Source organism: Silurus meridionalis, chromosome 17, assembly GCF_014805685.1.
Source record: "Silurus meridionalis isolate SWU-2019-XX chromosome 17, ASM1480568v1, whole genome shotgun sequence".
Taxonomy (NCBI): domain Eukaryota; kingdom Metazoa; phylum Chordata; class Actinopteri; order Siluriformes; family Siluridae; genus Silurus; species Silurus meridionalis.
Window position 1 is genome coordinate 6,643,485 of NC_060900.1, and position 15,569 is coordinate 6,659,053.

Sequence of the window (15,569 nt, forward strand, 5' to 3'; positions counted from 1 at the left end):
AGCAAATGCTAATCGTCATACAAAAAAATCTACATTATAGACTAAATGGTCCGGAAAGCAAATATAAAAAAGGTCCATCCAGTGAGCATCAGTTCTGTGGGCAGAAACAGAAACACTTTATTACTGAGAGAAGTCAGAAGAAAATGGCCTCAGCTGGATTGATCTGACAGGACCGAAGGAATTGTCACTGTAGTGAGCAGACAAGCATCTCCGAATGCATCTCAGAACACATGAGACTTTGAAGTGCACGGGACACTAGTGCTATCAGCCAAGAACCGGAATCTAAACATAGTGGGCATGGGCTCATTAAAACTTGACATGCTTTTGTGCCTTTCATGTGGTCCCAGGTTTATTAAAAAGTGCCAGTTATGGAGCAGGAACTAAAACCTAAATCAGCAAACACAGTTCACTGATTGAAACACCAATACATTTTTGGGGTTCTTCAATTTTTCTGCCCCATGAGCATTTTTAGTCCTTGTGCTGTGTCATAACACACAGTCGCAAAATGTAATTCTTCAACAGTCAGTAAGCAAACAGGGTGAGCATGTTGATTTATTAAACACATTCTCCTCTCTGGAAATCTGAAGTAGACTACTGGTTATGTCTCTCTATTTTTTCTTCTACTTCTCATCTTATTAACCTCAAACCTCTGCAATCAAACATTTAATGAATATTCCAAGCAGTCTAATTGTGTGCCTTCACTAACTATGAGTGATGGTGTGTGGTTTACTAAATGACTTCCCATCCTTCAGGTTAATGTGTCACTCTTATCTGGAGTGCCATCCAGTATTACAGCATCTCTTCGGACTGCAGGTTTGCAAACAGAGTCTATAGTTTTTATCTAGACTCCTATACTGTATTTTATTCTAGAGTTTTTGCAGACTGCTTCTGCCCCCTTGTGGCTGAAAGGTGTAGCACTAGATTCCCAAAATTCAATCCGAAGATTTATAGTTTTGAAGGTTTTGCTCTAAGGCCTTGCAGTCAAATTCCAATTATTGTCTGCTTAATTCCGTTTTTTTACAGTTTATGTACATTTGCCATAAAGAGATAACATGCTGTAGTTCTTTACATCAATATAAAGGTGCTGGTTGATTTTATGTATTTTATGTTTTAAATTTTATTGTATTTATGTAATACTGAGGTGCTGTATACCTCATGCACATCATAAAGAGATAATATATCTTATTTTCATTAAACCAAGGTAAACGCATAATACACTAATTTTATTATTTACATTATAGTCTAATATGTACTGTATATTACAGCATAATATTAACGATATGGTTTATTATTATGTATGTTGCTAGAGTGATAAGAAAAATCTAGAGAAAGATCTTGTCTTTGCCCTGTTTCCAGGGGAAGGGAGACGAGACGACTGACACGGGAGACGAGTCAAGTCCCAGCACCAATAAACGTCTAGCTAGGTCTTTCATGGGCAGCTTCTCCAGACGTAAGGTTGGTTTTTAATGTGCAATTACACCTCACATTGGCCACAGTGCTTAGCAAAAGTATTTAGTGGTTTATTCATTTCACTGGTTGTATTGTAGAAGAAGACAAGTAAAATTAAAAAGACGTCCAGTTTTGAAGACACTGACACGGACCAGGAGAGCTCCAGCAGTGCATCGAAAGCCCCATTGCATCACAGCAGGTAGGACTGCATTTCTTTGCAGTGTGTCTAATGTGTGTATTCAAAAAACGCATACATTTTTTTCCCCTTTTATTTTTTTTAGAAAGAAGAAGACAATGAAGTTGTCTAGGGCTCTGTCTGATTTGGTGAAATACACAAAGTCTGTGGCCATGCAGGATCTTGAGACACAAGGTACACAAGGCATGAATACATCATATGACACTTTTAGTTTTCAGTAGTGGTGACTAATTCACAATAATTTTTTTAACAATGTTTTGTGATGTTATTCATCATATTTAATATTCTAATATACATATACATACATCTGAATGATACACATGCTCCGGTTTTGTGCCATTTTTGTGTGTCAGGGGGCAGCAGCTGGCTGGTATCATCTCTAAGTGAGACCAAGGCACACCAGCTGATGCAGCAAAAGCCAGCCCACTTTGTACGCTTTAATCAGCGGCAACTGACGCGGATATATCCCTCGTCCTACCGTGTGGACTCGAGCAACTTCAACCCACAGCCCTTCTGGAATGCCGGATGTCACTTGGGTATGAAAGTAGGCCAGGGACAAAGCTGAGGTTCAGATAAAGGCCAGGGAAAACCAACAGAATGCTTTTCTTTAGTAATAGATTAAAAAATTGCTTTATTTACAGTATAAAGCAACATTCATAAATAAATAATACTCTGTAGCTAACCAACTTGGTAGAATTATGTTTGAGAGGTCACTTTACTATATCTATACAAGCTGTCTGTATCTATATCACCAGCGGTATTAAGTCAAGTCAAGTCAAGTTTATTTCGCTTTTCACAACAGACATTGTCTCAAAGCAGCTTTACAGAATTTAAGAGTTAAGGTGAACGATGTGTATTTATCCCTGATGATGGCGTCTGTGGCAAGGAAAAACTCCCTTAGATGTTATGAGGGAAGAAACCTTGAGAGGAACCATACTTAAAAGAGGAACTCATCCTCATTTGGGTGATAATGAGTGTGATTATAGTCTTTAAACAATACAAAACACTGGAGAGTGAGAACTTGCTAAAAAGACGTCTTTAATCTGCACTTAAACTGCACTTGAGTGTGTCTAAGCCCAGAACACTGTCAGGAAGAACATTCCACAGTGGAATGAGGGAGTGCTCTACCACCTTCAGTGGACTTTGCAATTCTAGGAACTACTAGAAGTCCTAGAAACTACTAGGAGTTTTGAGATCTCAAGGAGCGTGACGGATTGCAGCGTGTTAGAAGACTGGATAGATTGAGCTGTAATCGCCTGGTTTCGATTAGATATATAGTTGGGTATCATCAGCATAAGAGTGGAAGCTAATCCTATGCCTTATAATAGCATTTTATTGTAAAAAGCAGGGGTCCTAGAACTAAACCTTGTGGCACCCCATAATTTACTTGCATTGACCTGATTAGCTGTCCATTTAAGTCTACAAAATGGTAACGATCAGACAGGTAGGATTTAAACCAGATTAATGCCTGTCCCTGAATGCCAATGTCATTTTGTAAGCGATCTAGTAGAAGATCATGATCTATTTTGTCAAATGCAGCACTAAGATCTAGTATAAGATCTAGTATAACTAACATCGAGATAAAGCCTCGGTCTGAAGCTAAAAACAGGTCATTCGTGATTTTAACTAGAGCAGTTTCTGTGCTATGACGGGGCCTTAAAACTGACTGAAACTTTTTAAAGATATTGTTCTCTTGCAGGTAGGAACATAACTGGGCAGACACAATCTTTTCTAAAATCTTAGACATAAATGGGAGATTTGAATTGGGTTTGTAATTTGATAGTGTGTTTGGATCCAAATTAGGTTTCTTAATGAGGGGCTTAATAGCTGCTAACTTGAGGGGTTTAGGGACATGACCTAAAGATAGAGAGGAGTTAATGTGCATGTATCTGGTCCAGTGATTCAATATTAAATGTATTGTGACTCATGCAACATTATGTCAACTATAAGTTTAATGATGCCCCCGAGTGGAAGCTTTGGTATTCTGTCCTCAATTTTCAGATGCTGAATACTAAAAAATTAGAGTAACCTCTGACAATTTTGGTGTGACTTGATGCATGCAGTCAAGTCATAAATATATGAACACCAACAAAGTTGTCGGTTACACTGCATCCTACATAGGACACACACTAATCAAAATGCTAGGCATTATAACAGGATAGATATAGAAAATTATTTATGGAGTGGCACGGAGGTGGCATGTGGCTTATGGTGCACATTTTAAAGAGAAATATTTAAAAAATGTGCAGGTTAATATTGACCTGGAGTACACCCTGAGTGCAATTAAAGCCTTCATGAAGGCTAAGAAGTGGAATATTTTTCAATGGTCAAGGCTATCACCTGACCTCATTCATTTGAGCGTGCATTTCACATGCTGAAGGCAAACAGAAGGCAAAACAAAAAGCACCAGTCAGAACTAAGACAGCTGTATGAAAGGCCTGGCAGAGGTTCCCAATGGAAGAAAGCCAGCATCTGGTGATGCCTATGGGATCCAGATTCCAGAAAAATTGCACTTTGAGCTCTTATTTATTTTTTTACTTCAGCTTTTATACACTGTGGTATAACTAATATCCAAGTTTTATGAATCTGACAATATATTCACAAATAGCAGAATATTGACAAATTAGTAAACACAAACATTTTGGTTTGTGTGTGTGTGTGTGTGTGTGTGTGTGTGTGTGTGTGTGTGTGTGTGTGTGTGCGCTTATGCAGTTGCACTAAACTACCAGTCCGAGGGCCGAGTCCTTCAGTTGAACAGGGCCAAGTTCAACACGAATGGCAACTGTGGCTACGTTCTCAAACCTGAGTACATGTGTGAAGGTGAGGTTGTGGGTTTTTACTGAACTTTGTGAAAGGGCATTATCGGTAAAAAAAAAGAAGAAAAAAAAAACACGAATCAGCCTACAGTGTATGCTTACTGTGTATGCTGAGCCTTAATGTTGTGTTTTCTCTCTGTTTTCATATTTAAACTGCTTTAAGTTCTTGAACACGTTTCTTTTTATTTCTCAAGTACTGTTTTATATTGACAGGTCCTTTTAATCCACTGTTGGAGGACCCATTGCCAGGACAGATGAGAAAACAGCTGGTTGTAAAAATTATTAGCGGCCAGCAACTTCCCAAACCCAAAGACTCCATGCTGGGAGACCGAGGAGAGGTAAGGGCTACACCAAAATATTCATTTTTAATTCTTGTCAATGCCTTCTTTTCATTATTCTATACTTTAAAAAAATTAAATTCTCCATTTTGTAATTTTGTAACTGTATAGTAATAAACTTTAAATACTTACATTTTGTTTTTTAAAAAAAAAGAAAAAGAACAGTTTAAATCTTTCAGAATCTTTTGCTGCCTTCGCAAAATTTATAGGATAGAGAATCTCTTTTGTTTTTTTTAGATCATTGATCCTTTTGTGGAAGTGGAGATCATTGGCTTGCCAATCGATTGCTGTAAGGAGCAAACCAGAGTAGTTGATGACAATGGTAAGTGACAGCCAACTGTCCTATACCTAATTGCAGGTTTCATAGATATTAATGCTTTTGATTCCTTTGAATCTTGTAGCGGTGCATAATACTTACTGCAATCAAATGTAGCATGTAAGATTATTTTGTCTAAGTAATGCAGAACTACCAAAGTATCCTGTTTCTCATCTGCAGGGTTCAACCCCATGTGGGAGGAGACCCTGGTTTTCACTGTGCAAATGGCAGAAATTGCACTGGTGCGCTTTCTGGTTTGGGATCATGATCCAATTGGCCAGGACTTCATTGGCCAGAGGACCATTGCATTTAATAGCATGATGCCAGGTATCTTCATTTTTTCTCTTTACTAGATTCCTCTACCTAAGTAGTATATGATCTGAAATGGTTGAATCTGGCTATAATAGGATGTGTTTTTTTTTTTTATGCAGGTTACCGCCATGTGTATTTAGAAGGGATGGAAGAAGCATCCATTTTTGTTCATGTGGCTGTGAATGACATCACTGGTAAGGTAGGTACTTAGAGGAAAGTGCAGGAACTTGTGGCTGTTGTAAGAGACTAGTGGTGGGCTTGTACAATAACCTTTTTTTATTCCTGTGATCAGACTGACATTGAATTGTAATGAATAGGTCTTTTGGCTTTTTAATGGTTGGGTGGAAATTTACACACATTTTATTGCATGTGTGTTATTAAACAGTAATTAAGTTTATTCTATGTTCTTTCTTAGTGCTCTACATTTTTTTTTTTTGTACAAAATGCTTTCTACATAATTTTTTATTTCAAATATCTGGACCTAATGAATGTTCTAAAAAAAAAAAAATACCTATACAGAATCACATTTTTTTGCTGTTGAAAAAGAAATGCATAATTCAACATTTGTAAATAATTGTAACACTTTGAAAAGCACAATGTAATATTGTTTACTAATAGGTTGTCTCATTTGCGAATCAAGGCTGTTCGTTATCTTTTGTTGTCTTTCATAAATTGTTTACATTTTTCTCAGCAAATCAGATGATTGTCTTTATATAGTTCTCTCTTTGTTTCTCTCTTTCTCTCTCTCACTCTCTTTCTCTCACGCGCTCTTTCTTTCTATCTTTTACTATCTTTGTATGGTATTCCCTGCACTCTTTCACTCTCTTTCTGCCTCTCTATCTGACTCCTCTTTCTTTCTCTCTCTTTCTTTTTGCTTTCAGTGCAACCACCTTAGTCCAAAAGCTCTCTTTAGAGGCAAGAAATTGTTAGGAGCCCTGATGCTGTCACACAAACCTTCAGGTGTAGTGAGACACAATCAGCACCTTGCATGTGCCACATGACCCCTCCCTGCCCTATCCCTAACACCCCTACCCACTCTCGAGCAAACGACTGAGCCTGTGCTAGCATTCAGTCTTGCCAACTCATGATAAAATGAGTTGTGACATAATTGTGACTGCCTTTACCTCGCCAGCATTCTCATTCGACCCCTAAGCAATTCCAATGTCACCATTCGCTGCTGCAGGCACATCAGGGGGGTTGCATCAGGCACTGCATTCCATGGGCGACAACGTCTCCTCTTATTTCACTTAACTCAGGAAATTCTCAGTCTGCAATAGGCTCTCAAATGCCCTGTTAGCATTATCTAGGATTTTCATCTGACAGAGCTGAAGGGTATGGCCACATTGTCCCTGTATATCTGTAATTACAGAATGGACATTGGACCATGCTTATTCACTCCCAGTTTGTTGTTTTGTTGTGACAATGAAGAGCCGAAGTTGAAGTTGCCAGGTATTCTTTATAATAATCTGTTTTGCCAGATGAGAATTGGGTTATCAGTAGTGTGTTTTATTGTTGTTTAGACTTATTAAATTCAGATTCACGTTATCTTGTGCAAAACTTCTGTATTTTTAGTCTTTCCAGATTCGATAGACTTATCATTGGAAATGTTGCGATACAATACAAAGAGGATATGTTAATGTTTTTTCTTTGCCATTTGTATTCTATTATTTGCAGATAAGATGCACGACATATTAAGCATATTTGTTTGTGGATCAACTTTGACATGACATGAAATGACACTGGGTTTGTTACTTGTACAGCAGGGGGAATGTACTGCCTTTCCACATGCTTTCCTATATTAATAATTAATTTTAAACATTTGCTCAGTTGAGTATAATATTTTCTTACAGGCTTAAAAAGTAATTTTTCTGTGTTGCCTAAAGGTTATAACCCAGTGTCACTTGTGTTTAAATGTCTTCATTACATTTACATCCTAATCTTGCATCTCCATTTCACTAAAGATTGTTTGTGTCCAAACTCTGTTGAATGTATATCACATTATAGGACTGTGCATAAACTCAGGTTGATGTAATGTATTCCACATTTTAACAGGTCATTTTGTGTTTGTTCTTTATGTTTTAAGTCTGTGCTTCCTCCTGTCACCTTCAGCACAAAAAAAGAAAAAAAAATTCAGTGGACAATTCAAAACCAAATAGGATAGATAATTGAAAGAGGGAAAGAAAAGACGATGCTAATTGGAAATTAGAGTTCACCTTTCTGTAAATTAGTAACATTGTGGATGCAGGTTTTTTGTTTTTTTTTAAGAAACTGATGGAAACTGTTAAAGATGTATAAAGCGATATATATATATATATATATATATATATATATTTTTTATTTTTTTATTAATTTTTTTTATATATTATATATTTTTTTTTCTGTATTTTGTGTTTGCTTGTCATTTGATACAATGTCCAATTTACTTATATCTAGTATAAATTCACTTTTTTATTGAAACTTTATCAAAGAAAATATGCCTTAAAACTGTCTTTTTTCAAGTTTTAAGGTTTAAATTGAGAGTTTGCATAAAAAAACAATAATGAAAGACACACTGTGTGACTTTAGATATCTTTTCAGCTTTGCAAAGAAAACCTGCCAGCTTGATTTTTTTATTTTCTTAAGTTTGGCCTCACATTTTTTTAACCAAAAGCCTTCCCGAGATTTGTTAATCCCCTCCTTTTTTGTGAGATTCATGCTGTTGTCCACTGTTTATTTGCAGGCACGGCCAGCCAGCGGCATAAAAGGGTTGTTTCACAGAAATCCAAAGCAGGCTTCTCTGGACAGCCATGCTGCTGTGCTGCACAGCCGTAAGCCCGCTTTTGGAGCCCACCTGCTTCGCCGCACGGCCAGCGCACCCACCAAGGGCCAGCCCAAGGTTAAACGTGGCTTCCCAGAAATCTCTATTGACACCAAAGACTGTAGTTCGGAGGGAGCCAGCTCTGAGCGTGAGTCTGAGGAGGGCCCAGCTGCCCATCCCAACGGGGACACAGCAGCATCAGCGCGACCGTGGGAGCACGGCACCAACGGGCAGCTTGACCCGGATGATGGTACAGGTAAGGTCAAGTTTGTCCATCCTGAGCCTGGGGCCAAACTATTGCATGATAGATGGGGCATAAGCGAACCCCTAAGGAGAGCCAACAGGCTTATTCTGCAGAATTCATTGGAGAATCTGGGTGTTTTCGCCTGTGTCACAGTGAACAGATCTGGTCGTTTAGGAATGACTTCCAATTGTGTTAAATGCATGATTGGGACAAAGGAGAGTCCAGACTTTGAGAGGAAAATAGTGGCCAACTTTAAGCAGGGGGTCGCAGATCCAATACAACATTGTGTGTCTTACTCACCCACAGTTCTTCGAAAGGCCTCCCCAGAACCAGCCCCAAGACCTGAAGCTTTAGACTTACCTAAGCAGCCAGTACCCCACTCTAAAGCTGAGCCTAAAGTCCAGTCCTTCAAGCCTACACCAATGCCAAGGGTTCGATCAAAAGCTAGACAGACCATGAATTTTTTGGACAATTCTGCACCTCAAACTGTGTTAACCATGAATGAAGATTTATACAGCATTCTACATAGACAAGTTCTGCCATCTGATGCTCCAATTCCAACCATACCAGAAAGCAAAACTGGCTTGAGCATGCAGCATCTTGTATCCACCAATTGTAGCAATTGTAGAGACTTTAGTTTTATGAATGGGGATGAAGGTCTTTCTAAAAGCAACTGGAGCAGTTGCAGTAGCATGGACAGTCTGGAACTGCTTCCCACAATTCCAGCACAAGTGACGGATAAACGTAAGCGGGTTATTGGGACTCTACAGCGAGAGATGAACACTCTGTTTGCCCAGAAAATGGAGGAAATCCGCAGTAAATCACCCTTATTTTTCACTGGTAAGGCAATAGTAGCACCCTGAAGGTATCTAGTTAATCTCAGAGTCTTTGTGGACCCTCCAGGCTGTAGTGGAACCCTTAAATTCCAGATGACTTGAGTGAGTGAACTTCAGATTAAGTACATTTATGGATGACAGACAAGAAAGACCCAAACCAATGTACCCCACATGGCACATTTTTGGAAATATGATTTACAAACAGTGATTTGGAAAAAAAAAATAGGATAATTCTATTTACCTTAGCATTAGAGAACTATGGTAGCAGTACTTTTAACACTGAGGTAAAATTTCACTGATGCTGTGTAGGCAAAATTTTCAACACATTTTAAAGCATTGTGGCGAAATTCAATGAGAAAGATTTTCTACCTCAGCTTTACTCCATAAATGTAACTTCTTGCCAACCAAATCAGTTACATTAGTAGACCTTGTAGATTTCCCAAACTGTTTGGTGCTCTTTTTCTAAACAGACTTTCCAGTAGGTTTATAGTAAACTCTTTATACTCTTTGCACCAGTGTGATTTGTTCACATTACACAATCTATTTCACAATACAAAAGTCAAATCATCGACATCAGTAGGTTCCTTATTGTAGTAAGTTAGTTACGTAAGTAGGTTGATGCTATCCATCTGTTCTTTAACCCTCAGGGGCACTTTAAAAAAGGGGGAGGGTGGGGTTACCACAAGAAATAATTTTTTCATGAGTTACTTTTGTGTTTTCTGCAGATCATCCACATGAATTTATCACAGATATGTATGTATAATGTCATGTTTAGGGGGAAAAAACTTTCTGCAGCTGATATAAACGTCCACTGTATTTTGAAATTAGATAGCAGTTAGGCAGAGAAGATAAGTAATTTCATCTATTATATTTTTTTTTTCTTGTCTTTGTGAATTGTTTGTCTGTCAAATCACAAGACTGTGGAATAGGTTTAAGTACTTCCTCTTTATTGCATAACCCAACTTATAATGTGAACAGGAAATGTTTAAACTCAGACTTGTGATCACAAGTGCTTTACCATGGGATTTTAAAACAGTCATTCTTTTGTGTTGCAAGAGGACATATGGTTTTTATTAGTAGTATAGACTTGTGAAAATATTTTTAAAAAGGGAAATCTCAGACTTGAGTCTTTAAACTTCATTGTAATTTTATTTATCTTTGTTCTTTTCACTTTATATACTTTTTTTTGTATATAACATACAACAGCACACTTTGCAAATACATTCTCTAAATATACAGTACAGACCAAAAGTTTGGACACACCTTCTCATTCAAAGAGTTTTCTTTATTTTCATGACTCATGATTCACACTGAAGGCATCAAAACTATGAATTAACACATGTGGAATTATATATGTAATTATATACATAACAAAAAAGTGTGAAACAACTGATAAATGTCATATTCTAGGTTCTTCAAAGTAGCCACCTTTTGCTTTGATTACTGCTTTGCACACTCTTGGCATTCTCTTGATGAGCTTCAAGAGGTAGTCACCTGAAATGGTCTTCCAACAGTCTTAAAGGAGTTCCCCGAGAGATGCTTGGCACTTGTTGGCCCTTTTGCCTTCACTCTGCGGTCCAGCTCACCCCTAAACCATCTCGATTGGGTTCAGGTCCGGTGACTGTGGAGGCCAGGTCATCTGGCGCAGCACCCCATCACTCTCCTTCTTGGTCAAATAGCCCGTGATGCCTTCAGTGTGACTCTTCAATTTTCATAGTCATGAAAATAAAGAAAACTTTGAATGAGAAGGTGTGTCCAAACTTTTGGTCTGTACTGTATATATATTATATATACAGTACAGACCAAAAGTTTATATATATTATATATACAGTACAGACCAAAAGTTTGGACACATCTTCTCATTCAAAGAGTTTTCTTTATTTCCATGACTATGAAAATTGTAGAGTCACACTGAAGGCATCAAAACTATGAATTAACACATGTGGAATTATATACATAACAAAAAAGTGAACTGAAAATATGTCATATTGTAGGTTCTTCAAAGTAGGCATCAAGAGAATGCCAAGAGTGTGCAAAGCAGTAATCTAAGCAAAAGGTGGCTACTTTGAAGAACCTACAATATGACATATTTTCAGTTGTTTCACACTTTTTTGTTATGTATATAATTCCACATGTGTTAATTCATAGTTTTGATGCCTTCAGTGTGACTCTACAATTTTCATAGTCATGAAAATAAAGAAAACTCTTTGAATGAGAAGGTGTGTCCAAACTTTTGGTCTGTACTGTATATGTAGCATCCACTATTCCAAAATAGTTAAATGTTTATATGCCCAAAAGCTTTCTCCTTAATTAATTGCTTTCTTAATATTGATTGATCCCCTCTATTTAGGGTTCCTATGCTTTTACTAAACTTCCTCTGTATTCCTTCTTCCTTCTTGCATGCTATTTTTCTTTAGTGCAAAACTGAGGGGCTGATCAAATTCAGGTAAATTTGCCTTCCATATGTCTGCGTTTCCACAGCATAGGTTATATTTTCTGTTTTTTTTTTTACTATGGGCAATGCATCATTCTCCTATCAGTTGTTTTACAGTTCTTAGACCTAAATAAATATACTTCTTAGTATAATCAAATGTGGTAAATATTGTTATTTAGTAAATGGGTCCCATAAAATGGCTGCATGGCTGCATCTGTGATGCAGAGGTGTATTTTTTTAATTTACCAGCTTGTCAAAGTGCATATGTTTTATTAATATAAATTGAATACAATTGCAAATTACCCCTGTGCTACATAGAGGCATGCTGCATGTTTGCTACACATCTGTATAAATGATATTGTTGTCTGTCTTTGTGCCATTTCCCTATTCATGATATTATGCTTTTAAAATATAGTAATTATACTGTTTGCTTGCTTATCCTTTCAGATCATTCCACAGTGCAGAGACACATTCCATATCTGCATGTTCTGGAATCCATTGCAGAAGAATATCAGCAAAAATCTTCTTTAACATCCATGTGCAGTCCAACCCATACCTCAGAACATTCCGCCAGAAATGTACTTAGTTTGTCTCCGCCATCCACAGCAATAACAACTTCAAGGGAAGACAACTATAGCCCTGTAAAAACATTTGAGGACAAACTACCTATTCCTACTCCGTGTCCCATCCCAAATCACAGTAGTGGGGAGGACAGTCTCAATACTTCCCTGTCCATGAATTACCTTGACATTGGGAGCAATAAACCCCTTGCACCAGTGCAGGCAGTAGATGAAGAGATGAGTTTTGATAGAAACATTTTACTGGATGCAACTGTTAAAATTGGACAAACTTTAGAGACAAAGACGGTCACAGTTGAGAACTCTGAGAAGGTTCAGGCTAAAAAGACTTTTATTGACAGGGGCATCGAGCAAGGTGTGTACCCTGTGCATAGGACTCCAGTTCGAAGGACCAAAAGTGAGGGCCAGGTACGTGCAGTGTGCCCTGTTGATGAGCAGTCAGCAGTTCCTCGGATCTCCATCGATGCAACCTTCAACGACCGCCTCTGGTCCAAGCTTGACCCAAGCACCCACCGCGACAGCGTGTCATCCTCCTCCAGCATTTCCTCAAATGACACTGTGATTGACCTCTCCCTGCCCAACCTTGTCAGGAACAGTCTGACCTGCCTCCAAGCTGCTCGAGACTGTCATGATAGTCAGGATTCAATGGCGAACTGGAGCTGCCAATCTAGGTCATCAACTACTCCCAGCATGCTTTGTGTCAGCAAGAGCAAATCCAATCCAAACTTGCGGGATGGTCAAATGTGTGAGCCAGTGGATGAGCTCCTTCCAAGGCAGCTAGGGAGTGAGCATGACAGCAAACGGCTTATTCAGCGGCGTCACACCTGGAGCAGGCTGTACATAGAAGGTTTAAAGCAGTCATCATCTGCTTCTAAAAAAAGAGCCCCAACTCCAGCACCAAAAGACATCAGTGGTGGCTCCAAGTCTAAGAGTCTGGGAGACCTCACATCAGAGGACATTGTATGCAACTTTGATAGCAAGTATCGCAGCATCAGCCGTAGTTTTGTGGTCAGGCCTAGCCGCCAGAGGTCCCCAAAGAAGCCCCAGGATGACCTGATGGAGCGGCTAAAGAAACTCACTGATGTAGAACCACTGACGAACAGTGATTTTACATCTCAGCCTCATGACTCTGAGGTTGAGGATAATCAAGATCAGCTAGAGGAGGCACCACCACTGAGGAGGAGTTCATCACGCAGCCAGAGCCGGGTCCGCTATATTGCCAACCGTGCCAGGCAAGCCCAGGAAAGGCAGCGGCTGCAAAGCCTTCTCAGGGGATCCAATAGCCCTATGGAAGAGCGTGGAAACCCAGAGGGAGCCTGCAGCATCACACAAAGCCCCTGTACCAGCCTCGACCTCCTGAGCCAGCTTCCACCAGGACCTCCCCAACAGAGCGCTCAAAGACCAGATAATGAGGTCTTTTTTATGCTTCGCCTCTGATGGAAAGAGGCAAAACAGTAAAGGTCTGTGGGCAAGAAACAAAGGCTATGTTTTTGTAAGTTCAGCTATTGAATCAGACACTCCTGTAAATCTGATATGAAGTCTGTTTCATGCATTAATGTTGTTATTTGTGAATGATTTGTTACCAACAAGTTGGGTTAAGCTGCTATCAAGAAGGTTGTACAACAGGTCCAACAAAGAGCATGAGATGTGTTTGATTCCAAAGGTTCTAAACCTAAAGAGAGGGATACTGCAGTTTTCTAATATGTTTAATTGAATAAAACATTTCCAAAGTTTGAGGTATAAAGCCACACGGAATTACTTGTCAGTGTATTGTCCTTAATGCACAGGTAACTTTTAAACTGGAATGTCATTCAGATTTCAAACATTCTCTAACTGATATCGATCTTAAATTTTTCACTTCAATGGCCTACTGTAGCAATAGAGGATTATATGTTCAAATGTATGAAATGTTACTTTTCTCACTTTAATCGAATGACATGTTTACTTATTGAAATACCAATGCATCTTGTTGGTGTTTATAGTGGTGAATTTTTTTTTTTACAACAAATGCATGGAATGTACTTGCAACAGTAATTTATTATTTCTCTGAATTTATTGTTACTTTTTTTCTCCTTTGTGCTCTTCTTTCAAATTATTTGCATTAGTTGCATTATGCGAAATAAAAAAAACTGCCTTCCTATTTTGAGGGTTTTTTGTTTGTTTGTTTTCCATTTAGTTTATGTGGCACAGGCAGGTTTTGCCATTAGGATTAAACTTTTGAGTTTTTTAGTTTATGAACTTTTTAGAGTATTTTCAGCAGACATATACAGCAAATGGCTCCTTTTTTGCATGTCAGTGATATACTGTAATTTTTTTTATTGCTTCTTATTTGAAGTTTTATGTTTTTCTGCACTCAGCATGTGCAATGGTCCACAGTATGTATGTCAGTGTTTAAGAATTAGGAATTATGTTGAATATAAGTTCACTGATACGGTTGTTCAATGGCACATAAATGGATAATGAAAGAGCACATCTCTCACTTTGTACTGTATTGTATTGCACTGTTATGTCAACTGCAAGAGCCTCGAAAAATTTTTTAGTAAAAACATATGTGCATACAGATTGTGGGTGTTTTTGTCCCTCCTTTTTACTCCTTCTTTATCTGTTCATAAACTCATAGAGAGACCTAGACTAAAGTTCAGTGCCCATGTAAATGCGAATGCAAAACTCTTCACATATTACATAACTGACACTTTCTGCATGTCACAAAAATAAAATTCCATTACAAACGATAACCTTTGCATTATTAATAGTTTATCAGGTATTTTTCTTCACTGTTTTTGAATTTGAAATACATTGCCTTTATATTATGTATACCTTCCTGGTGCCTCTTGACTACTAAATATATACTTCATTAAGTTCTTCTCTTACTGTTTATCTGGTCGATTTAACGAAAAGGGTAGGGTCAGAAACTCACATCCAGAAAGTGTCACCCTCTCAGTGCCATTATGTAGTCTTTTAAGTGGCTTCTTTTCTCTGCACAATCACACTGCTCAACCTCTTCAATATTTCACAGAGAGCCCCCATTGGGAAAAAATGTCTCTTGCTCTGCACTTGGCTGATTACATCTCCAACTCAAACAGAAATAAAAGTTTCTCTGTTTGCTCTTTTCAATATTCCAGCTGCTGGTTTTGACCCAAAGTGTCCACTGTCATGCCCCGTGTCATAAGTATTAGCTCATTGCTTTGTACCCTTTGCCTCTTCATGCACGATGCCTATAAAATCCTGGAGCATTCGTCTCAGCTTATGATTG

At 38.3% G+C, this 15,569-nt stretch overlaps 1 protein-coding gene across 8 annotated transcripts in view; it reads left to right on the forward strand.

The window, feature by feature from the left end:
• plch2a (phospholipase C, eta 2a) overlaps nt 1-14,876 on the forward strand; it is a 122,142-nt gene extending 107,266 nt beyond the window's left edge. For 5 of the 8 annotated variants that reach the window (XM_046871387.1, XM_046871388.1, XM_046871390.1 and 2 more), the window contains 11 exons: nt 1,357-1,455; nt 1,548-1,648; nt 1,731-1,819; nt 1,999-2,181; nt 4,358-4,465; nt 4,675-4,799; nt 5,037-5,121; nt 5,296-5,442; nt 5,547-5,626; nt 8,147-8,480; nt 12,186-14,876. In XM_046871387.1, coding sequence (XP_046727343.1) covers nt 1,357-1,455; nt 1,548-1,648; nt 1,731-1,819; nt 1,999-2,181; nt 4,358-4,465; nt 4,675-4,799; nt 5,037-5,121; nt 5,296-5,442; nt 5,547-5,626; nt 8,147-8,480; nt 12,186-13,753 — 2,919 coding nt within the window. In that variant the 3' untranslated portion in view covers nt 13,754-14,876. Of the gene's footprint in view, nt 1-1,356; nt 1,456-1,547; nt 1,649-1,730; nt 1,820-1,998; nt 2,182-4,357; nt 4,466-4,674; nt 4,800-5,036; nt 5,122-5,295; nt 5,443-5,546; nt 5,627-8,146; nt 10,590-11,721; nt 11,751-12,185 lie in introns of those variants that run through there. The other 3 variants (XM_046871392.1, XM_046871394.1, XM_046871393.1) reach the window with 3 other exon arrangements.
• The last annotated feature ends 693 nt before the right edge of the window (nt 14,877-15,569 follow it).